The sequence below is a fragment of the Anomaloglossus baeobatrachus genome, chromosome 5 (assembly GCF_048569485.1).
Source record: "Anomaloglossus baeobatrachus isolate aAnoBae1 chromosome 5, aAnoBae1.hap1, whole genome shotgun sequence".
In the NCBI taxonomy this organism is placed as follows: domain Eukaryota; kingdom Metazoa; phylum Chordata; class Amphibia; order Anura; family Aromobatidae; genus Anomaloglossus; species Anomaloglossus baeobatrachus.
The window spans coordinates 551,398,468-551,424,377 of NC_134357.1; the positions used below are offsets into that span (position 1 = coordinate 551,398,468).

At 49.2% G+C, this 25,910-nt stretch overlaps 2 protein-coding genes across 3 annotated transcripts in view; one reads left to right on the forward strand and one right to left on the reverse strand.

Moving 5' to 3' along the window:
- Positions 1–25,910, forward strand: part of LOC142312968 (uncharacterized) — a 408,714-nt gene that overhangs the window by 267,071 nt on the left and 115,733 nt on the right. The gene's annotated exons all lie outside the window — the stretch shown is intronic.
- The window catches only part of LOC142312238 (uncharacterized), a 155,119-nt gene that overhangs the window by 118,942 nt on the left and 10,267 nt on the right, over positions 1–25,910 (reverse strand). Inside the window, exons 1-5 of one of the 2 annotated variants that reach the window (XM_075351157.1) lie at positions 12,888–13,035; positions 12,579–12,758; positions 12,372–12,495; positions 12,191–12,288; positions 11,903–11,993 (exon numbers count right to left, since the gene is read on the reverse strand). The exons of the other annotated variant lie outside the window; for it this stretch is intronic. Coding sequence (XP_075207272.1) covers positions 11,903–11,993; positions 12,191–12,288; positions 12,372–12,495; positions 12,579–12,758; positions 12,888–12,944 — 550 coding nt within the window. The 5' untranslated portion in view covers positions 12,945–13,035. Of the gene's footprint in view, positions 1–11,902; positions 11,994–12,190; positions 12,289–12,371; positions 12,496–12,578; positions 12,759–12,887; positions 13,036–25,910 lie in introns of those variants that run through there. 2 annotated transcript variants of the gene reach the window in all.

The window sequence follows — 25,910 nt, forward strand, 5'->3', positions numbered from 1 at the left end:
TATACAGCATACTGGCTAAATTAAAGGGGGAGAGGCAATTTGAGCTATTCCAAAAATTAGAGAAATTTATACTCCCAATAACCCTTTAAGACCAGATCCTACTAAAAAGGAGACTATGGCGCCAATGACCATATCCAACAAAATTACAAAGGAGGCTTAGCGAAAAACAAAGCTGCCTGGTCAGACCCACCAGACATGTCGGTGGGGGCTACACCATCGCTATCTGCGCTAGTCTTCCCCCAGGCTATTATAGAGGGACAGCAGGACTCCCCATCGGACACTGAGTTCGGGGATTTGGAGCTTATCTCAGACCACAAACAAATGAAAAAATGCCTCAGCCTCCTCCCCACTACGGATGACTAATTCCTTCATCTTGGAAGTTAAAGATGCCTTTAAAACCGAAATCAACTTAATACATCAAGACGACAAACTCCTTGCAGACAGAATAGACTATCGAAACGAAAGATGAAATCATCAGACAATATATTTGTAAACTACAGAGAAGCATTACTACCTATGCTAAAGCTCTGAGTGAAACAAAACATTTAGAGGACCTAAATAATAGAGGGCGCCACAATAATATACAGGTAAGAGGCATCCCTGAGGCAACAGGTTTGGAAGACGTCCACGCTATCCTTGAATCAATATTTCACTTCATTCTGGATCAGCCTGCCTCCCACAAAATAAAATTGGATAGGAAACACAGAGCACTACATCCTAAAGGTTGTCAGAACCAGCCACTTGATGGGAGTTGCTGCATTCATGACTTTCAAATGAAGGACATTATCATGACTAAAGTTTGCTTACTCAGCAAGATTGAATTTTAAGGAACCCCATCCAATTATATCTAGATCTCTGCTGAATCACTCTCCAAAGCAGAAGGCAGTGCAACTACTCCTTCTTGCCCTGAAAAACAAGGACATAAGGTACCTATAGGGCTTTCCGTTTGCCCTAATAGTTATAAAGGATGGCCGCTGAACTGTATTAAGATCATTCCAGCACCTTCCAGCCTTTTGCACCAACCTGGTGATCCCACTCGCCAATCTGATGGACTGGGAACTGGAACTCCATACTACACCTTCACCAATAGAGCAACTTTTGGGTCCCAAAAGAGAGAGCCCCACACCCAGACCATTATCAAACATAACCCAACCTGAGCTGCCTTACTTCCCATTGTCTGCAGACAACAGAAGATACCTTGGCCTAATATTAGAGTTGAATTATAATTGTTATTTGCCAGTCCATTATTTTTCCTTGAAGGACATTTGATTATTGTTAATCTCATAAGCATTTCTCTCGTACAGTACATAGAAATTTCTGTTAGCTACTTAAATAGACGGTGATTGAGGAACAATCCATTCTCTCTATTGACTCGAGCATCGCTATATGCACTAGATACTACTGTAGGGTGTCCATTGCTACCAAGCCCCTACAAGGGTTAGAAGTTCCCTGGTTCATCCTTCGGAAGAATTTGTGCAGACGGTCAAAGTAACTTTATAGTTGAATATTATTGCTTTTTGGAAATTTTTGCTTTACCGAAGGGAGGGGAGACTAGGGGAATGGTCTTCTTCCGTCCTCCCTTTTTTCCCTCTCCTACAAGCAATATTTTTTAATGAGTACGTATTTTTTTTCACGTGACAATTGCAGTATCTTAGTCACCCCTGATCCCTCTTGTGGAACCCCTTAGTAAGCTTAAAAAGATTTTGAACATGCTATCAAGGACCCACGGACTTCACACTGGGTCCAGAGTCGTCCTAGATATACAACCTATTAAGTTGAGAATACAGGTAAGCAGGGCCGTATTTGCCACTAGGCACCCGTGGTCCCGTGCCTAGGGCGGCACGTTGCGGGGGGCGGCACTTTCTGGCAGCAAAAAAAAAAAAAAAATATATATAAATTTTTTTTTTTTTACATCCCCGCCCCCCGTTACACTCGGCTGTGTTCCGGGAGGGGGGGGGGAGGGGGGGTTGGGAGGGAGGACAGGCGCACTTCTGCTGTCTATTTAAATACATGGCGGGCGCCAGGCATAGTGAGCTGACTAACCCCGGAAGTTCCATGGCCTGCACTTCCGGGGTCAGAGGCGCGCGGGCGCGACAGTCAGCTCACTGCCCCATGCTGCAGCGTCCAATCCTGCAGATGACACACGCCGCGGAGGAGGACGCGTCTGCAGCTGGAGCAAGCCAGAAGAGGAGCCAGCCAGAGCAGGGCGGCGGGCACCGGAGCAGGTAAGGCAGAGGCAGAGCCTAGAATGTATGGGCTCCTTACAGGTTAGTTGCTGATCGTTGCAAATTGCGATGCCTCTTTTTGTCCACTGTAATCATGCAAGGGGAGGCTGGGGGGAGAGAGGCTGAGGCTGGGGGAGGCTGGGAAGAGAGAGAGGCTGGGGGAGGCTGGGAAGAGAGGGAGGCTGGGAAGAGAGAGAGAGGCTGAGGCTGGGAAGAGAGAGGCTGGGAAGAGAGAGGCTGAGGGGAGGCTGGGAAGAGAGAGAGGCTGAGGCTGGGAAGAGAGAGAGACTGAGACTGGGGGGAGGCTGGGAAGAGAGAGGCTGAGGCTGGGGGGAGGCTGGGAAGAGAGAGAGGCTGAGGCTGGAGGGAGGCTGGGAAGAGAAAGAGGCTGAGGCTGGAGGGAGGCTGGGAAGAGAAAGAGGCTGAGGCTGGGGGAAGAGAGGGAGGCTGAGGCTGGGGGGAGAGAGGCTGAGGCGGGGGGGAGGCTGGGGGGAGAGAGAGGCTAAGGCTGGGGGGAGAGAGAGGCTAAGGCTGGGGGGAGAGTGAGGCTGGGGGGAGAGAGAGGCTGAAGCTGGGGGGGAGGCTGGGAGAAGAGAGGCTGATTCTGGGGGAGGCTGGGAGGGGGAGGCTGATGCTGAGGGAGGCTGATGCTGGGGGAGGCTGGGAGGGGGAGGGTGAGGCTTGGAGGAGGGAAGCTGATGCTGAGGGAGACTTGGAGGAGGGAGGCTGAGGGAGGAGGGAGGCTGAGGGAGGAGGGAGGCTGAGGGAGGAGGGAGGCTGAGGCTGGGGGAGGAGGGAGGCTGAGGCTGGGGGAGGAGGGAGGCTGAGGCTGGGGGAGAAGGGAGGCTGAGGCTTGGGGAGGCTGATGCTGGGGGAGGCTGGGAGGAGAGAGGCTGATGCTGGGGGAGGCTGGGAGGGTGAGGCTTGGAGGAGGGAAGCTGATGCTGAGGGAGGCTTGGAGGAGGGAGGCTGATGCTGGGGGAGGCTGGGAGGAGAGAGGCTGATGCTGGGGGAGGCTGGGAGGGTGAGGCTTGGAGGAGGGAAGCTGATGCTGAGGGAGGCTTGGAGGAGGGAGGCTGATACTGAGGGAGGAGGGAGGCTGATGCTGGGGGAGGCTGGGAGCAGGAAGGCTGATGCTGGGGGAGGCTGGGAGGAGGGAGGCTGATGCTGGGGGAGGCTGGGAGGAGGGAGGCTGAGGCTGGGGGAGGCTGGGAGGAGGGAGGCTGAGGCTGGGGGAGGCTGGGAGGAGAGAGGATGATGCTGGGGGAGGCTGGGAGGGGGAAGGTGAGGCTTGGAGGAGGGAGGCTGATGCTGAGGGAGGCTATGAGGAGGGAGGCTGATGCTTGGGGAGGCTTGGAGGGGGAGGCTTGGAGGGGGAGGCTGATGCTGAGGGAGGCTGATGCTGAGGGAGGCTGATGCTGGGGGAGGCTGGGAGAAGGGAGGCTGATGCTGGGGGAGGCTGGGAGAAGGGAGGCTGATGCTGGGGGAGGCTGGGAGGAGGGAGGCTGATGCTGGGGGAGGCTGGGAGGAGGGAGGCTGATGCTGGGGGAGGCTGGGAGGAGGGAGGCTGATGCTGGGGGAGGCTGGGAGGAGGGAGGCTGATGCTGGGGGAGGCTGGGAGGAGGGAGGCTGATGCTGAGGGAGGCTGATGCTGGGGGAGAAGGGAGGCTGATGCTGGGGGAGGAGGGAGGCTGATGCTGGGGGAGGAGGGAGGCTGATGCTGGGGGAGGCTGGGAGGAGAGAGGCTGATGCTGGGGGAAGCTGGGAGGGTGAGGCTTGGAGGAGGGAAGCTGATGCTGAGGGAGGCTTGGAGGAGGGAGGCTGATGCTGAGGGAGGCTGAGGCTGGGAGGAGGGAGGCTGATGCTGGGGGAGGCTGGGAGGAGGGAGGCTGAGGCTGGGGGAGGCTGGGAGGAGAGAGGCTGATGCTGGGGGAGGCTGGGAGGGGGAAGGTGAGGCTTGGAGGAGGGAGGCTGATGCTGAGGGAGGCTGGGAGGAGGGAGGCTGATGCTTGGGGAGGCTGGGAGGGGGAGGGGGAGGCTTGGAGGAGGGAGGCTGATGAGGAGGGAGGCTGATGCTGAGGGAGGCTGATGCTGGGGGAGGCTGGGAGAAGGGAGGCTGATGCTGGGGGAGGCTGGGAGAAGGGAGGCTGATGCTGGGGGAGGCTGGGAGGAGGGAGGTTGATGCTGGGGGAGGCTGGGAGGAGAGAGGCTGATGCTGGAGGAGGCTCATGCTGGGGGAGGCTGGGAGGAGAGAGGCTGATGCTGGAGGAGGCTCATGCTGGGGGAGGCTGGGAGGAGAGAGGCTGATGCTGGAGGAGGCTCATGCTGGGGGAGGCTGGGAGGAGAGAGGCTGATGCTGGAGGAGGCTGATGCTGAGGGAGGCTGGGGGGAGAGAGGCTGATGCTGGGGGGAGAGAGGCTGATGCTGGGGGAGAGGCTGCTGCTGGAGGCGGGGGGAGAGAGGCTGCTGCTGGGGGAATGGGAGAGAGGGGCCAATGCTAGAGACAGAGGACAAGGGTTGAGGGATAGAGCAATGACAATATCGATGGGGGGGGAGTGTAAGGACTCAGAATAAGAGGGGGGCAGCATTGGGAGCTCATTATGGAGAAGGGGCAGCATGTGTGGGCTCAGTATGGAGTGGAACAATGTAGGGGGAGTCAATATCAAGAGTGGGGTAGTGTGTGTGTGTGTGTGTGTGTGTGTGTGTCTCAGCATAAGCGTTAGTGTGGTGGTCTTAGTATGATGAATGGGGCAGCATGGAGGTGTCATTATGGAAAAGAGGAAGGCAGCATTAGGAGCTCATGGAGAGGGGCAGCATGCACGGGACACTGTGAGGAGGGGGCAGCATGCACGGGACATTGTGAGGAGGGGGCAGCATGCATGGGACACTGTGAGGAGGGGGCAGCATGCATGGGACACTGTGAGGAGGGGGCAGCATGCATGGGACACTGTGAGGAGGGGGCAGCATGCATGGGACACTGTGAGGAGGGGGCAGCATGCATGGGACACTGTGAGGAGGGGGCAGCATGCATGGGACACTGAGGAGGGGGCAGCATGCATGGGACACTGAGGAGGGGGCAGCATGCATGGGACACTGTGAGGAGGGGGCAGCATGCATGGGACACTGAGGAGGGGGCAGCATGCATGGGACACTGTGAGGAGGGGGCAGCATGCATGAGACACTGTGAGGAGGGGGCAGCATGCATGGGACACTGTGAGGAGGGGGCAGCATGCATGGGACACTGTGAGGAGGGGCAGCATGCATGGGACACTGTGAGGAGGGGGCAGCATGCATGGGACACTGTGAGGAGGGGGCAGCATGCATGGGACACTGTGAGGAGGGGGCAGCATGCATGGGACATTGTTAGGAGGGAGCAGCATGCATGGGACATTGTGAGGAGGGAGCAGCATGCATGAGACACTGTGAGGAGGGGGCAGCATGCATGGGACATTGTGAGGAGGGGGCAGCATGCATGGGACATTGTGAGGAGGGTGCAGCATGCATGGGACATTGTTAGGAGGGAGCAGCATGCATGAGACATTGTGAGGAGGGGGCAGCATGCATGGGACACTGTGAGGAGGGGGCAGCATGCATGGGACATTGTGAGGAGGGGGCAGCATGCATGGGACATTGTGAGGAGGGGGCAGCATGCATGGGACATTGTGAGGAGGGGGCAGCATGCATGGGACACTGTGAGGAGGGGGCAGCATGCATGGGACACTGTGAGGAGGGGGCAGCATGCATGGGACACTGTGAGGAGGGGGCAGCATGCATGGGACACTGTGAGGAGGGGGCAGCATGCATGGGAAACTGTGAGGAGGGGGCAGCATGCATGGGACACTGTGAGGAGGGGGCAGCATGCATGGGACACTGTGAGGAGGGGGCAGCATGCATGGGACACTGTGAGGAGGGGGCAGCATGCATGGGACACTGTGAGGAGGGGGCAGCATGCATGGGACACTGTGAGGAGGGGGCAGCATGCATGGGACACTGTGAGGAGGGGGCAGCATGCATGGGACACTGTGAGGAGGGGGCAGCATGCATGGGACACTGTGAGGAGGGGGCAGCATGCATGGGACACTGTGAGGAGGGGGCAGCATGCATGGGACATTGTGAGGAGGGGGCAGCATGCATGGGACATTGTTAGGAGGGAGCAGCATGCATGGGACACTGTGAGGAGGGGGCAGCATGCATGGGACATTGTTAGGAGGGAGCAGCATGCATGGGACATTGTGAGGAGGGGGCAGCATGCATGGGACATTGTGAGGAGGGGGCAGCATGCATGGGACATTGTTAGGAGGGAGCAGCATGCATGGGACACTGTGAGGAGGGGGCAGCATGCATGGGACACTGTGAGGAGGGGGCAGCATGCATGGGACACTGTGAGGAGGGGGCAGCATGCATGGGACATTGTTAGGAGGGAGCAGCATGCATGGGACATTGTGAGGAGGGGGCAGCATGCATGGGACATTGTGAGGAGGGGGCAGCATGCATGGGACATTGTTAGGAGGGAGCAGCATGCATGGGACACTGTGAGGAGGGGGCAGCATGCATGGGACACTGTGAGGAGGGGGCAGCATGCATGGGACACTGTGAGGAGGGGGAAGCATGCATGGGACATTGTTAGGAGGGAGCAGCATGCATGGGACATTGTGAGGAGGGAGCAGCATGCATGAGACACTGTGAGGAGGGGGCAGCATGCATGGGACACTGTGAGGAGGGGGCAGCATGCATGGGACACTGTGAGGAGGGGGCAGCATGCATGGGACACTGTGAGGAGGGGGAAGCATGCATGGGACATTGTGAGGAGGGTGCAGCATGCATGGGACACTGTGAGGAGGGGGCAGCATGCATGAGACACTGTGAGGAGGGGGCAGCATGCATAGGACACTGTGAGGAGGGGGCAGCATGCATGGGACATTGTGAGGAGGGGGCAGCATGCATGGGACATTGTTAGGAGGGAGCAGCATGCATGGGACACTGTGAGGAGGGGGCAGCATGCATGGGACACTGTGAGGAGGGGGCAGCATGCATGGGACATTGTGAGGAGGGGGCAGCATGCATGGGACATTGTTAGGAGGGAGCAGCATGCATGGGACATTGTGAGGAGGGGGCAGCATGCATGGGACATTGTGAGGAGGGGGCAGCATGCATGGGACATTGTTAGGAGGGAGCAGCATGCATGGGACACTGTGAGGAGGGGGCAGCATGCATGGGACACTGTGAGGAGGGGGCAGCATGCATGGGACACTGTGAGGAGGGGGCAGCATGCATGGGACATTGTTAGGAGGGAGCAGCATGCATGGGACATTGTGAGGAGGGGCAGCATGCATGGGACATTGTGAGGAGGGGGCAGCATGCATGGGACATTGTTAGGAGGGAGCAGCATGCATGGGACATTGTGAGGAGGGGCAGCATGCATGGGACATTGTGAGGAGGGGGCAGCATGCATGGGACATTGTGAGGAGGGAGCAGCATGATGTGAGGACAATGTGCAGATCATATTTCATAATTGAGGAAGGTGTGGTGGATATAATTTATAAGGGGGGACAGTGTGTAGTTTATTAGGGGCAGTGTGACAGTCACAGTATATAAGTGGGGATGGTGCGGTGGAAATATTTTATACCCATGCTATGTTTTGATGTGCCCGTGGTGATCCCCATTGGGGGGGGGGTTAGTGCCCTTCGTTTCTCATTGATACTTTTTAGGCTATGTGCGCACGTTGCGCAAATACATGCAGTTACGCTGCGCTTTGTAGTGTAGCGTAACTGCATGCGTCCTGCGTCCCCTGCACAGTCTATGGAGATTGTGCAGGGGCCGTGCGCACGTGGCGTTTTAGAGCGCAGCGCTTCGGCTACTGCCGAAGCGCTGCGTAAAAAGAAGTGACATGTCACTTCTTTCCTGCGCTTTTCCGGCAGCTCCTGCTCTGTCTATGGCAGGAGCTGCAGGCAGAGCGCATGGAATCGGCGCTCACTACGGACATTTTCTGCAGCGATTAGAAGCGCACATGTGCTCTTCAGATCGCTGCAGAAATTCTGCAGTGAACTGTACGCAACGTGCGCACATAGCCTTAAAGTGTTTTACAGAGTAGATCTGCCTTAAACAGATGTCGTGTGCGAAAACTCAGTTTTACGTTGTCAATAAGGGGCGCGACCACTTAAAGTGCCTAGGGCAGCACGAAGGCAAAATACAGCCCTGCAGGTAAGGCTTCCTATGCTTTACTCTACTAAGCCCAAGATTATGGCTAAGATTATAAGGTTGAATGTCAAGAGTCTAGATTCAAATATCAAAAGACCTATGATGCTCAATGAGTTATGCACTTAATGAGCAGTCTTCCTGCAGGAAAGCCACCTAAACCTAAATAAGAACTGTAATTTTGCTAAATATCTATATCCAACGGTATATATAGCATCCCAACCGAGGAAAAAAAGCAGGTGAAGCAATTCTGATTTTGGGGACCTGCCCTCTTCAAATCTCATCAACCACCACCGATCCACAGGGACGATACATAATACTACATGGTAGCTATAGACATCTCATTTATACTATGCAATATATACGCACCTACTGTAATACCTCCCAAATCCCATTTCTAAATCATGTGTTTTTAAAGCTACAGCTGGCCCCCATATGCAAGGGAAAATTGGAGGAGAATTTTGTATTATTTTGTCGGACTCCATGGATAGACTCTCCTTCAGTGGCCACCCACCAAGTGCGCCCAGCATAGAATGACGACTAACTTTAGAAAACTGATACACAAGTTACACATAATTTGACCTCTGGCTTATTAACTGCTCCACAGAAAAGACCTATTCTTTTTTCGCACCCCCACATGGGATACACAAGAATCAACTTCTTTTTTGGTAATATCCAAACACTAAGGCGGGCTTTGCACACTACGACATCGCAGCCCGATGCTGCGATGCCGAGTGCGATAGTGCCCGCCCCCGTCGCAGCAGCGATATGTGGTGATAGCTGGCGTAGCGAAAGTTATCGCTACGCCAGCTTCACACACACACTCACCTGCCGTGCGACGTCCCTGTGGCCGGCGACCCGCCTCCTTGTTAAGGGGGCGGGTCGTGCGGCGTCACTGCGACGTCACACGGCAGGCGGCCAATCAGAGCGGAGGGGCGGAGATGAGCAGGATGTCAACATCCTGCCCACCTCCTTCCTTCCGCATATCCTACGGAAGCCGCAGTGAGGCCGGTAGGAGACGTTCCTCGCTCCTGCGACTTCACACACAGCGATGTGTGCAGCCGCAGGAGCGAGGAACAACATCGGACCGTCGCGTCAGCGTAATCATGGATTACGCCGACGCTGCACCGATGATACGATTACGACGCTTTTGCGCTCGTTAATCGTATCATCCAGCCTTTACACACTGCGATGTCGCATGCGATGCCGGAAGTGCGTCATTTTCAATTTGACCCCACCGACATCGCACCTGCGATGTCGCAGTGTGCAAAGTGCCCCTTAGAATGACCAAGGGGGTGGATATACTGTAGATGCAATCTCATGGTCGGACCATACAACTGTGATGCTCACTTTATATCAAGCACCGACCCTGACAAGGACATGTCATTGGGGTATCAATAAAATTCTTCTTAAAAAGGCAATTTATAAAGACAAATTGGAGAAGGGTATAACGGAAAACTTAAAGAATAATAGGGGCTGAGTACCCAACTTTTCTACTATTTGGGAAGCCCACAAGACTGTACTTACATAGGGGGAATTGTATAGATTTAAGATCCTGCATCAAAAAAGATAGCTGTTATCAGTCAGATCAGCCGGTAAACCAACTAAAAACCTTGGAAGCTAAAATGACTATAACCCCTTCAAACATAATTTTTCGAGATATTGTATCGACTGTCTTGTTCTACTCGAGTATTAGTTGGTTTATTACTTCTAAATCATTATCTGATATATGGAGTACTTCATCTAAGGAGATGCTACATCTGCTTTAATCCATAAGCTTATTGATTATGCATTTACGTTTCTTGTATGTAATTTTTATGAACTTCAGTTATAGAAAAAAAAAAACAAAAACACAAACAACAACAACGTCTACTTTATATCAGCCCAATTTTTGAAACTGAAAAGTGACACTATTCTAAAAACTGCACCCCTCACACTGCTCAACACAACAGCCAAGAAGTTTATTAACCCTTTAGGTGCTTCACAACAACTAAAGCAATGTGGAAAGAAAAAAATGAAACTTTTACTTTCTCCCCCTCAAAAATGTTGTTACTTTAGCCCCAAATTTCGCATTTCCACAAGTGTAACAAGAGAAAATGCACCATACAATTTGTTGTGCAATTTCTCCTGAGTACACCAGTACCTCATATATGGTTGAAAACTACTTTTGAGGCACCGTACAAAACGAAGAAGGGAAGGAGCGCCCTATTTCAGTTCAGATTTAGTTGTAATGCTTTGGGAGCGCTATGTCACTTGGCAGAGCCCCTGAGGTGCAAGAACAGCAGAAACCCCCCACAAGTGACCCCATCGTACAAAAAGCACCTCTCAATGAATTCATCTAGGGGCGCACTGAGCATATTAACATCATAGGTGTGTCACAAAATGTTATATTATTGAGCAATTAATAAAAAATAATTACATTTTTACCACAAAAAGGTTTTTTTAACCCCAGATTTCCAATTTTTGCAAGAGGAATAGATAAAAAAGGCCCCATGGTGTGTTACATATTATCTCTTGAACGTGTCAAAACCCCACATGTGACGGTGCAGTGCTGTTTGGCCGCATCGCAGGGATCGGTACGGAAGGAGCGCCATTTGATTTTTGGAGCACAGATTTTAATACAATAGTTTGCGGACTCCATGTGCAGAGCCCCTAAGTGCCAGAACTGCAAAAACCTCTCAAGTGACCACATTTTGGAAATGACACCCCTCTGGGAATTCATCTACTGGTGTAGTGACGATTTAGTTTCTGGAAAAACACAATGAGTGTTGCAGAATTGAAAATTTAAAATAAGTCCCCAGTACATTGTAGTGCCCGTACATTGTGCCCGGCTCGTGCTTCTAGAAACCTGCTCCACGTAAATTAAGCAGGCTGTCCTCACTACTACAATGCCAAACATGTGGATACTAACTGTGGTTTAGGCACATGGTGGTGTTCAGAAGGGAAGGGGCATTTGGATTTAAGAGTGCAGATTTGGATCAGTTCACATTTATTCTGTCCTTTGTAAGGACCCGATCAGCATATTCAGCAGCAGAGAAGAGAGAGAAGGAATATTCATCAATAAGATGCAGAGATTCTAGGAGGTCAACAGCATCATTACCCTCCGCTTTCTCTTAGGGGTCCACCATACAGATTAGATTTTTATTCCCATGATTTCCAACGTTGTCTGCACATTCTATGTATGCTGTCATTTGGCTTTTCCAGTTTAGAAATCTGGGCAGCTAATAATCAACATCTTTTAATTTCAGTCAGGGGATAGGGTGGATCCTATTTGTAAGATCTGGCTGAAACAGAGCTCACTCCAACAGAAGAGCGTCCAATGCCCAAAATAATTGGGACAGTTTTGGGTGGAGGAGCATGTGGTGGTCTAGCAGCAGAATGGTGACCATTTTCTATTGTGAAACTTCAACCCCAATAAAGCAGCCACAGCCGGTGACAGAGAAGAATCTGTGACTTCTCTGCATTTAGTGGTCACTACTCACCTGGGCGGTTATCAGTAGGAATCTCCTCTTTACACCGCTCATAACACCTCACATATGTCTCTATAGTATTAATATGGGTCAGATCTTCCCCCTGAAACAAATATTGTAAAAGTCACAGACAGATGGAGAAGTCCCATCTATGATCAGCTCTAATCCTGCCATCTCCACCGCTCTCATTACATAAGTATAAAACATATAACACTGGAGGATAAAACAAGACTGAGCACAAGACCTTCACAGCCGTCTACACATCATAGGGAGATTTCATGGCACCTTCTCTCCATCTACCTGATGATCCTGAGGAACATTGGGATCTTCTTGTTTACAGTCCTGTGGGAGAAGAGGACAGGGACATCTCTCTGGTGTTGTCCTCTTACTGGATAGAACTGGAGGAAACACATACAGTGACTGAATTAATTCCTTACATACAGATAATTATAGACCGTATGTATTTAGTCCTGTCTATTACCTGGTGATGTGAGGGGCTGGGGATCCTCCATTATAACATCCTTGTACAGATCTTCGTGTCCTTCTAAATACTTCCACTCCTCCATGGAGAAATAGACGGTGACGTCCTGACACCTTAAAGGAACCTGACACATACAATGATACCGTCATCCCCCCGATCCCTTCATAGCCGTCCTGTATAATGTCCCAGCATTCCCAGCAGTGTCACCTCTCCAGTCAGCAGCTCAATCATCTTGTAAGTGAGTTCTAGGATCTTCTGGTCATTGATGTCCTCATGTATCGGGGGGTGAGGTGGAGGCCCCGTGATTGGGCTTAGGGGTCTTCTCCATCCCTCAGACACAGGGGCCTGACAGCGCTCACTAGAGGTCTTCTTCACTACTGTGTAATCCTGGTTATGGGGAGACACAGTAATAAATCTCACTACAGACATTTCGAGAGTCCTCACCTCTCCAGTTCTGTCCATCTGTTATTCCCATAGATACGAATGATGTAATGTGACGTCATCAGATTCTCTCACCTCTCCAGTAAGCCGGAAGAGGATCTCTAGGATGAGGTGTAATATCCTCTCCACCATCTTGTCCCTGTCTCTATCCAAACTTGAAGGGTCAATCAGGAGAATTCTCTTATATAGAAGATCTCCACTGAGAGGATCCGATATTGTAGGGACCTGAATAGGGAGAAGATGACGATGTAACATCATAAAGAATCCTGTATAGTAATATAATTACTGGAGACTATATCCGATCACCGGCTGCAGCAATAACACTATCATGTATGGCATGAAGGAGAAGACAATTCATGGTTTTGGGCTGTGTTAATTGAAATGAAGATTCTTGATCCAATAATACTGAGAAGCGTTTTTTATTCCACATGTATGGCACTTGACTATTTTACTAAATTCACCTGTTTGTTTAATGTTTGCCATTCTTTGTGGGGTTTTAGGTTTTCAGATGTTTTTTGAGTGAAACTGCAATTTTTTAAATAGTTGCAAAACTACTGTGTAAAATTGACACTGAAAAAGACGTGGGTGTGTGGGTGGACGAGAAAATCAACCAGTGCCAGGAAGCTGCGGCCAATGCAGATAAAATAAAAGGATGCATTGAAAGAGGCATAGATGCTCTGGACAAGAACAGTTTTGCCTGTATAGAAGTCACTAGAGCACCCAAACTTACAATATTGTGCACAATTTTGTGCTCCAGTGAATTTTTCCACCTAAAAAGATATCCACACCCTGGGAATGTTTCCACATACTTTTACATTACACCCACAAACGGAAATATACTTTATTGTGATTTTATGTGATATACCAGCACTAAAGTAGCAAGTATTTGTGAAGTGAAAAGGAAATGATAGATGGTTTTCTATATATTATAAAAATATAAATCTGAATATTGTGACGTGCATTTGTATTAAGCCCCTTGTAGTATGATGCCCCTGTGTGACCAATTGCCTCCAGAAGTCACATAATTAGCAAATGGAGTCCACCTGTATATTTATCTGTATGACTACAGCTGCTTCAGAGTTTTGTTTGAGAACATGAGGGATCAAACAGTATTTTGAAAACAAAAAAAACCACACCAGACAGGTCAGGTATACAGTGTGGAAAAGAATAAAAGAGGGTTAGGATATAAAAAAAAAAAAAAAAAAGCTTCCAGGGACAACTATCCCATCTAGCAGCACCCAAATTTTGGCAGGCACCTACTGAAAGGAGATAGCGGCAAGCTTAGGAAGCTAACCAAACACAACAAAATATGTAGCCAGGCGACCAAATTATCTCAACCTGGGTTCTCAAAGTGAATTTGTGAGCTCAGCATTGAGCAGTGTAGCAGATTTGCGATCCTTCAGCTGGAACCATGGATCCTAGGCTGAAGTCCTGTATAATGAATGAGGTGACAGGAGCAATGCCATTTTTTTTACCCCTCAGTGCTCATTTCATGGTATTATGTCTTACAGGATTGGTGGGACATGGCTGTTCACTCATTGGTTGCTAGTACAATCCGACTACATAATTTTCCAAAGGGGCTGAGGCAATCCACATTTAACAGACAATAGGACTCCGGGTCAGTCTGACATGAAACATTGGTTAATCAAGAGAAATTAGCCAAATAAAGGAACAATACATTTGGCCTAATTAAGAACAGTTAACCCCTCACACAAATAGCCAGATGCTGAGTCATCACATTTCTCCCCCTTGTTAATTTTCTCCGGAAACTGCTGGATCCTGGGGAAGGTCACTGTTGACAGGGCTGCCAGACATGATAGGCTTCCCATCATCCTTCTCTACTTGTCGGGACAGTCAGTCAGCATTTCCATGATCTATACTTTTTTTTATGTGAGAAAAAGTATAGGATTGTAAAGTCATACTCCATTTGAATAAATGTCCATAGCCAACTTAAGGGATTGTGGTTGGTTAGGACCATGAACTCCTTTTGTAGAGGTATGGCTGCATTTTTTTCAGTGCCCAGACTATGGCCAGACATTCTTTTTCTATTGTGACGTAGGCAGTAGGCATAATGGTGACCTGATTGAGTCGTCTATAGTCCACACAGAAGCAAGACCTGACATTACCTCCTTACTAACCAAAATCCCACAATGTCTGTCTGCTATTTCATCCTTCTTCTCTGTGTGATTCCTAAAGCTTAACATGGACAAAACAGAATTCATTGTCTTTCCTCCTCCTTATTCAACTCCTCCAACAAGCTTATCCATCAAAGTTGATGGCTGCTCACTCTCCCCAGTCTCACAAGCTCGTTGCCTTGGAGTAACCCTCGACTCTGCTCTATCCTTCAAGCCGCACATCCAAACCCTCTTCACCTCATGCACACTACAACTCAAAAATATCTCCTTAATCTGTGCTTTCCTTAACCAAAAATCAGCAAAAACATTAGTACATACCCTCATCATCTCCCGCCTCGACTACTGCAACCTCCTGCTCTGTGGTCTCCCTTCCAACACTCTTGCACCCCTCCAATCTATTCTAAACTCTGCGGCCCGCTTAATCCACCTCTCCCCTCGCTATTCCCCAACCTCGCCACTCTGCCAATCCCTTCACTGGCTTCCCATCGCCCAACGACTCCAGTTCAAAACATTAACCATGACATACAAAGCCATCCACAACCTGTCTCCGCCTTACATCTGTGACCTAGTCTCCCAGTACCTAACTGCACGCAACCTCAGATCCCCACAAGATCTCCTTCTTTACTCCTCTCTTATCTCCTCTTCCCACAATCGCATACAAGATTTCTCCCGTGCCTCCCCCATACTCTGGAACGCTCTACTCCAGCATATCAGACTCTCTCCTACCGTGTAAAGCTTCAAAAGGAACCTGATGACCCATCCATTCGAACAAGCCTACAACCTACAATAACCCTCAGTCCAGTACACCATTGCGCAACCAGCTCTGTCTTCACCTATTGTACCCTCACCCATTCCCTGTAGACTGTGAGCCCTCGCGAGCAGGGTCCTCTTTCCTCCTATACCAGTCTGTTTTGTATTGTTAATGATTGTACTTGTCCATACTATGTATAGCCTTTTCACTTGTAAAGCGCCATGGAATAAATGGCGCTATAATAAATAATAATAATAATAATAATAATAATAATAATAGCACTTATAATTAATTTTTGATCACTGCGCATCCAGTAGTATTCTAAATGAAGTCCTGAATATGCACAACCACTAAAAACTAACAGAATAGTGTAAAAATGTAGGTTGTACTGATGAAATAATGTAAATATGTGGCACATATAGGGATGCCAGTCAATATAAGAACAATGAGACAGCACGGATCCCACCTAGATTATCCAAATACGGACACGCTGAGGTTAACCATACAGCAAGTCAGGACACACTTTAACGTGAACCTACACGAATACCTGGAATCAGAGGCTGTAAGTGAGGTCTCTGTAACGGCTTCTTAAGTAAGTGGCTTGTTGTTAATTGCGCTACCTTCAGCAGATGATAGTGGACGCGATATACACGCTGGAGCACCCCGGCCGGTGGTGCTCCGAAAGAAAGAAATCACATACAAAAATGCAAGTGACATCACAGGCATAGGTGATGGCCACTACGGGCTCACACAAGGTCCAAAAACACGACGCGTTTCGAAGGACAAAGCAGCCTCCTTCGTCCTACTACAATAGCGCTGGTGTTTAATTTATCAAATAATAATTATTACTCTTGTTCTTCTTGAGCACAAACACTACACTGGCAGCCCATGGGCTATGGGATAAAACTGTGACCTCCATATTTAACATGTCATCCACGTCAGCTTTCAGAATTGACAACACTGGAGGTGTCACACGGTAGGCCGGTTGTATGAGTATATAAGATTAGTTCTAACTGAGCTTGTTCTTGTTTGTAGAAACCTTATCTCACTTACTCATGAGGTTTATGATCCTGCTAGCATGCAAGCCTGTTTGTTGTTATTACAACTTATTGCCTCATTTTGTCTCAAGTTAGTTGATTGATTGATTAACGAGCTAAATTGACCCACATCTAAGCACAAACTTTCCTATATAAGTAAACCTAGCTAAGGGGAAGCATTTATGCAGGGGGAATTTGTGCAGATTTTATTCAAGTGCTGATTTTAATAAGTGCACAGCAGTTATTCATGGCAGTTATACAGGGCAGGAGACAGGTAAGGCATGTAAGACATACAAACTTGCTCCAAATTTTTGCGTATTGCAAAATGTTTCCACCCTATGTATTTGTACCATTTATATGCTAGCTGCTTCAATCCCTCATTTCTACCGCTCTTTTACACACCCAGTACACTTCATCTATATCAGTCCTTCTCTCCTCTCCTCTCCTATGTACTGCTCTCATGCTCTTTTCAAAATTATAAACCATCCAGATCCATTCACTCCCACCATATAACGTAATAGACATTCTCATATATCTCTTAACCACATGCTCACTCTCTCTATTCTCCTTCTCCTTTTAGCAGGAGATATTGCACCTAATCCAGGACCTTCTTATAATAGTAAGCTCAATTCCTTCCCTGGCATACTCAGAAACCCCCTAAATCTCATTACTATTCCTGGCATACCTGCTGTCTCTTTTAACTGTGGCCTTTGGAACTCACGCTCAGCATGTAACAAACTCTCCTTCATCCATGACTTCTTCCTTTCAAATTCCCTCAACCTCCTGGCTTTTACTGAGACCTGAATTCAGCAGTCAGACACCACCGCAGCTGCTGCTCTCTCATATGGTGGCCTACAATTTTCTCACACCCCTAGACTTGACAACAGATCAGGTGGAGGTGTTAGTCTGCTGCTTTCCCCAAACTGCGCTTTTCAGGTCATCCCTCCTGTTCCCTCATTTCTCTTCCCTTCTTTTGAGGTTCACACTGTCAGGCTTTACAGACTCTTCTCCCTGCAAGTAGCAGTTGTGTATCGCCCTCCAGGCCCAACCACTCAGTTCTTGAATCATTTCGCTACTGGCTTCCACATTTTTTAGCCTGTGACCTCCCCACTATTGTCATGGGGGAGTTTAATATCCCTATTGATGATCCCCCCTCCCCAGCTGCCACTCATCTTTCATCTCTAACCTCCTCTCTTGGTCTTTCACAACTAACTAACTCTCCTACACATGAAGGCGGGAATATGCTGGACCTGGTCTTCTCCCGCCTCTGTTCAGTGAATGATTTTACTAACTCCCCTCTCCCACTCTCTGACCACAACCTTCTTTCATTCTTGGTCAAGAGCTGTCAACCCACTCAGGACACCCCCACTTACCTCCCATATAGGAATATACACACCATTAACACCCAGAAAATTCTGAAGAAGTTGCAGTCATCACTGGCCCCAATATCCTACCTCTCATGTCCTGACTCTGCTGTAAAACATTATAATGAAACCCTACAGAGCGCCCTAGATGAGGCGGCACCTGCTACACGCAGAGCAACTCGGCGCAGACGGCATCAGCCCTGGCACACGTTGCAAACATGCTTTCTCCAGCGGTGTTCCAGGTGTGCTGAACGTCTGTGGAGAAAATCCAATCTAGACGAAGATTTCATCCACTATAAGTTTATGCTCAAAACATGCAATGCTGCCCTTCACCTCTCCAAACAAGTGTACCTTAACACCCTCATCACCTTTCTAGCCAACAATCCTAAACGACTCTTTGATACTTTCCTTTCCCTCCTCGGACCAAGAGTTCTGGCCCCAACCACCAACCTCAGTGTAGATGACCTCGCCAATTATTTTAAAGAAAAAATTGACCATATATGCCAGGAAATTTCCTCCCAGCCTCATAACACCACACATTGTCTGCCCTCCTACACTTCAGCTAGCTCACTTTCACTAACATGCTATGAAGAAAAAGACATGGATCGCACATCCCACAAAAATACAATGATCTAAAGCCACTAGGCAAGAAATTAAATAGAACATGATGTTCTTTTGTTACCATTCTGATCAGATTGTATTAAGCCCACTGCCCCTTCACGGCAAACCTCTTGAGTGAGTCCCTATCCTAAACCTTTTAGTGCGGCACCGTGCACCAACCACTGCTGCAGCGACAAAGCGCCAGCAGGGCAGGCGACCTGGTGCCTCACAGCGCCCATGCTGCAAGGCAAAGCCCCCAAGGCTCCAGGTCGCAGTGCCCCACTGACACGATACCACCACAACAGCGGTGCCCTGTTGCCCTGCTGGCGCTTTGTCGCTGCAGCAGTGGTTGGTGCACGGTGCCGCACTATAAGGTTTAGGATAGGGACCCACTCAAGAGGTTTGCCGTGAAGTGGCAGTGGGCTTAATACAATCTGATCAGAATGGTAACAAAAGAACCTCATGTTCTATTTAATTAATTTTTTGCCTAGCGGCTTTAGATCATTGTATTTTTGTGGGATGTGCGATCCATGTCTTTTTCTTCATAGCATGTTAGCTCACTTTCACTCTTTGATCCGGTCACAGAAGAAGTCACCAGGCTCTTCGCATCTTGTCGCCCTACTAACTGCACCAGTGACCTTATTCCCTCACATCTCCTTAAATCTGTCACCCCAGCTGTCACCACTCTTTACTAATTGGTCTCCCTGTTACTAAACTCTCCCCTCTCCAATCCATTCTGAATGCCGCAGCCAGGATCATTTTCCTCTGCAACCGCTTCACTGATGCCTCTGCTCTTTGACAGTCATTGCACTGGTTGCCTATCCACCACAGAATCCAACATAAACGTATCACTCTCACCCACAAAGCTCTCCACGGTTCCGCACCACCCTACATCTCCTCCCTCATCTCTGTCTATCACCCCACCCAATCCCGTCTTCAAGATTTCTCACGAGCTGCGCCTATGCTCTGGAACACACTACCAAGAGCAATCCGATTAATTCCCAACATCCACACCTTTAAGCAGGCCCTAAAAACGCATTTCTTTAGACTAGCCTATCACCTCACTGCCCTGATCTAATCTAGTCCCTTTCTGCCCTTCATAAAAATTTACTTTCAATTCTTGTCCCCTGTACCTGTATAAATTTGGGCCAATGACGGGTTCATGCAGCTGGTTTTGAATACCCTATTAAATCGATGGCTGGACCATATATAACAAGCTTTTCTCCCCCCCCCCCATTCACCTTTTGTGCCTCCCCTATTTCCTCATAGACTGTAAGCTTACGAGTAGGGCCCTCACTCCTCCTGGCATCTTAATTTTGTATTGTCTCATATTGTCTGTACATGCCCCCTCTGAATCGTAAAGCGCTGTGGAATATGTTGGCGCTATAGAAATAAAACGTAATAATAATAATATTATTATTATTATGAGTAGAGTGGCTGTCCCTTTGTTGACATGATGCTGGACCAGGGGTATTCGACCAGGACAACTCTTGAACAGAGTTACATATGTTCTGAGCAAATTTGTTAATTGCTGATTCTGGGATGAACCAAGCTGCTCCCGAATTGGACATCCATTACCCCAATTCACTTTTGGAGTCCACTAATAAGTCTGGGATCTGGTCCATATCTGGGTCATCTAAAGGGGGACAACAAACTGCTAAGTTGGTGACCTCTAGTTCCTCAAACTTTTAGCCTCTTGATATGATAGGTCCGTTGGCGATCACCTGCTCGATATAGAGTCACAGTGTAATTAGTAATCCCACATTTCATGGTAATAGCAAATTAACCTGCCCACATGGCTTGCAGCTTGTTTTTGTGTACCGGTACTAGAACCTTCTGTCCATAGGCAAATTCTCGTAGTCGGTCAGTAAGGTTGTAACATTGTTGTTGCCTTTCCTGAGCTACTTCTAAATCTCGTGGGCTAAGATCCTGAGGTACCTCATCTGTTCCCTAAACATTTGAACATAATCCAGAATGGTAACTTTTTCTGTGCGGAAGGAGCCCTCCCAAATCTCTCTTGTACCATCTCTAAAGGCCCTCATACTTTTTGGCCATACAGCAATTCGAAAGAGGGAGTTTCCCGTAGTATCCTGTGGCACCTCCCGGTAGGAGAAGAGGAGATGCTACAGTTTTTATTCCAAGTCTCCACCCTCAGACTTTACATACCGGCTAATGAGCTATTTGAGTCTTCTGTTGAAGTGCTCACACAACCCGTCAGTTTCAGGGCAGTAGCAGGTGAAGTGCATGTTTCTCCCAGAGGTTCTGAATCAGCTCGACTTTGAAGTGTCCTAGGTCATTCCTCAAAATGACAGGTGTGAAGATGCTGTCCTTGAGCCCCACTTCAGCCTCTCCCTTGTACACTAGTCCAACCACACAAGTGCCAAAGAGATATCTGAGCACTGGCCGCCAACCAGGGAGATGGTCCTTTGGTGGTCTGGTAAATTGTGTTCTGGGGGGAAACAATCTCTGGGCTGACTAAGGTGATGGAAAACCCAGTGTCTCGAAGTCCCTGAGCCTGTATTCAACGACCTTGATTGGTTGGATGTGGTGATGTAGGTTGGCTGGTGAAGGGCATCTGACCCGTCATAGGGTGTGGACAGGGTATATCTCTTCCTCTCCTGCATCTCAAGGGTATCATCAGGGCATCAGACTGATGGCTCATCTCTGCAGACGTTGACCGGCTGGGACGGCAGACGGGATCAAGGCATGGGGCTCCATCTATGGTGACAATCTTTAGCCATATTCCAAGGTGCTCGCACATATAACAGCGCCATGGGTGTGGCCCTGTTTGTATACCTTTGTCCTGGTGGGGCTTCAGCAGCAAAGTGAGTTAGTCCTGCTCTAGTGGCTGGTGTCCATTCAAGTCCCTGGTTGAGAGGCCTCCTGTGATCAGTGTGCATATTGGGTCTCTAGAGGAGTCGATTGGCTGTAACTTATCAAGGGTGTCAAGTAGAGATGAGCCACCCCCCTAGTGTTCGAGTTCGGTTCGTCGAACGGCGAGTGTGTTCGGCGAACGTTGATGAACGTTCGACGAACACCTTCGAACTCCATTGAAAACAATGGCAGGCAAACACAAACACTTACAAACACATAGAAAACACCTTCTTAGGTGTCCAAAAGGTGACAAACAACTCACAAGACACCACAAACACATGGAAAAGTGACAAGTACATATACTCATGAGAAAACAAAAGAGCTGGACAAGTAAAAGGAGGAGGAGACACAGATATAGGCATGTCATGCCCTTCTAAAATCATGTAAAACACAGCAAGTGGACTCCAACCAGAGTCTCCCTTTTTTCCAAAAATTGGGCCACAGACACCACTAAAGTGGCATCAATTGTCCCCCAGTTGCAAACTTGACATGTTGATTTGCATGAAGCACAATCAAAATCCACAAGCCTTTCGTCTCCCCAGGATGACACAGGGGTAGAAAAGTCCTTGCTGATCCATGACTTCTTCATCTTGGATCATTTTAAACACAGCAAGGGGACTCCAACCAGAGTCTCCCTTTTTTCCAAAAATTGGGCCACAGACACCACTTAAGTGGCCTCAATTGTACCCCAGTTGCAAACTTGACAAGTTGATTTTCATGAAGCACATTCAAAAATCCACAAGCCTTTAATCTCCCCAGGATGACACAGGGGTAGAAAAGTCCTTGCGGATTCATAACTTGTTCATCTTGATGAACGTTAGTCTGTCCACATTGTCACTGGACAGACGCGTGCGCTTATTTGTCAGCACACACCCAGCAGCACTGAAGACACGTTCTGAGAGAACGCTGGCTGCAGGACACGACAAGATCTCCAAGGCGTAAGTGGTGAGCTCAGGCCAATTTTCCAGATTGGAAGCCCAAAATGAGCAAGGCTCCAGTTGCAGAGTCATGGCATCGATATTCACTTGGAGATACTCCTGTATCATCCTCTCCAGGCGTTGACTATGTGTCAGGCTTCTTGTGTCTTGTGGCCTTGCAAAGGATGGTCTAAAAAATTCATGAAACGATTCCATAAAATTGCTGTTAGCACCAGAGAAGGTGTTGCTGGTACGGTTTGACTGATGATGACTCGACAGTCCCATGGTTGGCAAGTTAGAACTGTGAGATTCACTCTGTGCACCACTGGTGTATAGTGGAAAAGCCGAGCTAAGATTGTATAACAGCTTTTGCTGATACTCCTGCATACCTGCGTCCCTTTCTATGGCTGTAATTATTTCGCCAAATTTTGACGTGTACCGGCGATCTAAGAGTGTGGCAACCCAGTAGTCAGCATTACTTCTAATTCTGACAATCCGAGGGTCATGTTGTAGTTAATGCAGCAAGAAGGTGCTCATGTGTCTTGCGCATCCAGGAGGACCAAGTCCTTGCTGTGTTGGTGGCAGCGAGGTGAGAATCATGCTTCCTTCCTCTGACCTCTCCCCTTAACCTCGAATAACAGAAATGTGATCAAGGTCTCCCTCATCTGCTGAGTCTTCCATGCCCATGTCCTAGTTCATCCACCATTTCTTCCTGGGCTACTGCACCTTCCTCAACAGTTTGGCTGCTATAATGCACCCTTGTTAATCCCTCTCCCCCACCGTCCCATGCCTGCCGCCGTGGTGATGCTGACCGTCTGGACCTTGTAGATCTTGGTATCCCTTCCGCATATGAATCCTCCTGTACTTCCTCCCCTTACTCTTGTCCCACCACCTGACTCCAAATACAGTATTGTTTAGAGTGTGCTCCAGCATGTAAATGACTGGAATTGTCATGCTGATAATGGCATTTTCAGCGCTAAACATCTTCATCGCCATGTCGAAACTGTACAGAAGGGTGCATAGGTCCTTGATCTGAGACCACTCCAGCAGCGAGATCTGCCCCACTTCTGGATCTCGTTGGCCCAGGCTATACATCATAACGTATTGCACCAGGGCTCGGCGGTGCTGCCACAGTCGCTGCAACATGTGGAGAGTCGAATTCCAGCGTGTCGACACATTGCATTTCAGGCGGTGAACCAGCAGGCCGAAAAACTTCTGGACCGATGCAAGTCGTTTAGCTGCTGCGTGTGAACGCCGGAAGTGAGCACATAGTGACCATGCCCATCTGAGAAACCCATCTAGGCCGGGATAGTGGGTTAAAAATTGCTGGACAACAAGGTTCAGCACGTGAGCCATACAAGGCACGTGTGTCACCTTGCCCCAGCGAAAGGCCACACCCAGGTTTGCAGCATTGTCGCACACTGCCTTCTCTGGCTGCAGGTTGAGTGGAGACAACCATTGATGAAACTCGGTCTCCAGAGCTGACCACAACTGGTCAGCTGTGTGACTCACATTTCCCAGACATTTCAACTTAAAGACCGCCTGATGCCGTTGAGCTCTGCTGCCAGCATAGTAAGGAGGTGTGCGGGATTCCTTGTGTGCAGTTACAACGCGGGTGGCCTGACCAGACAGGCTTTGGGCGGAGGTGGAGGACCCAGATGAGGTGGAAGAGGCAGAAGCAGTTGAGGAACTTCTACATACAGAGGATTGACGCACAACTCGTTGGGACAGCAAGACTTGTACAGCAGACCCTTCCCCATCTCTCACCATAGTTACCCAGTGCCCAGTCAGCGACATGTAATGCCCCTGTCCATGCTTACTGGTCCAAGTATCTGTGGTAAAATGCACCCTGTCACACACAGAGTTTCCCAAGGAAGCGGTGATGTCGTGTGCGACATGCTGGTGTAGCGCAGGCACACCTTTCTTGGAGAAGTAGTGGCGACTGGGCATCTGTTACTGGGGCACTGCGACGGACATAAGGTCTCGAAAATCCTCTGTGTCCACCACGCGGAAAGGCAGCATTTCTGTTGTCAACAGCTTGCAGATGGTGAAAGTCAACCTCTTAGCTTTGTCATGGCTAGGAGGAAATGGTCTTTTACTTGTCCACATCTGAGGGACCGAGGACTGGCTGCTGTGCTGAGACGGCGTTGAGTAGGGTGTCCCTGGAAAACCGCTGGTCTGTGAGGAAAGTGCAGGCGGAGACATAATGTTGCCTTCATCCAAAGGTGGTGCTTTCGATGTCTGAGAGAGCTCAACACCAGCAGCTGTTTCCACTTCCAAAACAACTGACGACCTGCCAACACACTGCCTGTTGCAGTTAAAGAGGTGAAAGGTCTGCGTCCAAAAGCATGTGTGACTGTTGTCCCCACAGTCATATAGGATGAAGAGAGCGCGGATGAACTTGAAGGGGCAGACGGTGGTTGGCCCGCTCCGCTAGGCCGCATTGTAGCACAGTGAGCTTCCCACTTCAACTTATGCTTCATATCCATGTGACGGTTCATGGACGAAGTAGTCAAACTATTGAGGTTTTGGCCTCTAAGAGATTGGCGACAAATCTTACAGATGACATGAGTTGGGAGATCCTTTGCGATGTCAAAAAAGGACCAGGCTAGGCAAGGCTTAGAGCCCATGCGACCTGCAGAGCCACCCCGACTTGTGCTCAGAGGCAGAGTTGTGGCTGAGGATGCAGTTGTTGACGTGCTTAAAGTACTCCGTCTGTGTCCAGGAAGGCACAAGCTAACTTCGTCGTCAGTCGCATCCTCCTCCACCACCTCTGCTGACCTCATCGAGTGCCTGACTGTGGGTTGACAGTAAGTGGGATCTACAACCTCATCATCACCCTGAGTATTTGAACTCCCCTTGTCCTCAGAGCCAACCTCTTCTTGCCCTGACCGAATAGTTAAGTTGTCATTCCAATCAGGTATATGAGTCTCATCGTCATCAGCATGTTCCTCATTGTCGCCACCAAGAGGGTCTACATTATGCTCAGAACCTTCTTCATCTGGGCCTGAATCTGACTCACAAAGCTTCTGGACATCACTGCAGATCATTTCCTTGTCTGGACTCACTGTAGCTTTGGAGCAGACCTCTCATTCCCAGACTATAGTGCGACTGAACAGCTCTGCAGACTCAACCATCTCTGTTACCCCATACTCTGCATGGCGGGTGGAGACTTGAGAGCTGGTAGAAAGCAAGTGCGATTGGGGTGACAACTCAGAGGACTGGAGTCTTTGGGATGTTGAAGTAGAGGTGGAGGAGAGGCCACTTGATGGAGCACTTGAGATCCATTCAAGCATCTGCTGTTTTTCTGCCTCATCTACCTTTGGTAGCAATGGTCGTTTCCGTAACAAAAGGATCATATCAGATTGTCCATGGAAAGTAGTAGACATCTTACTTTTGCTGTAAGATGACCTTTCTTCA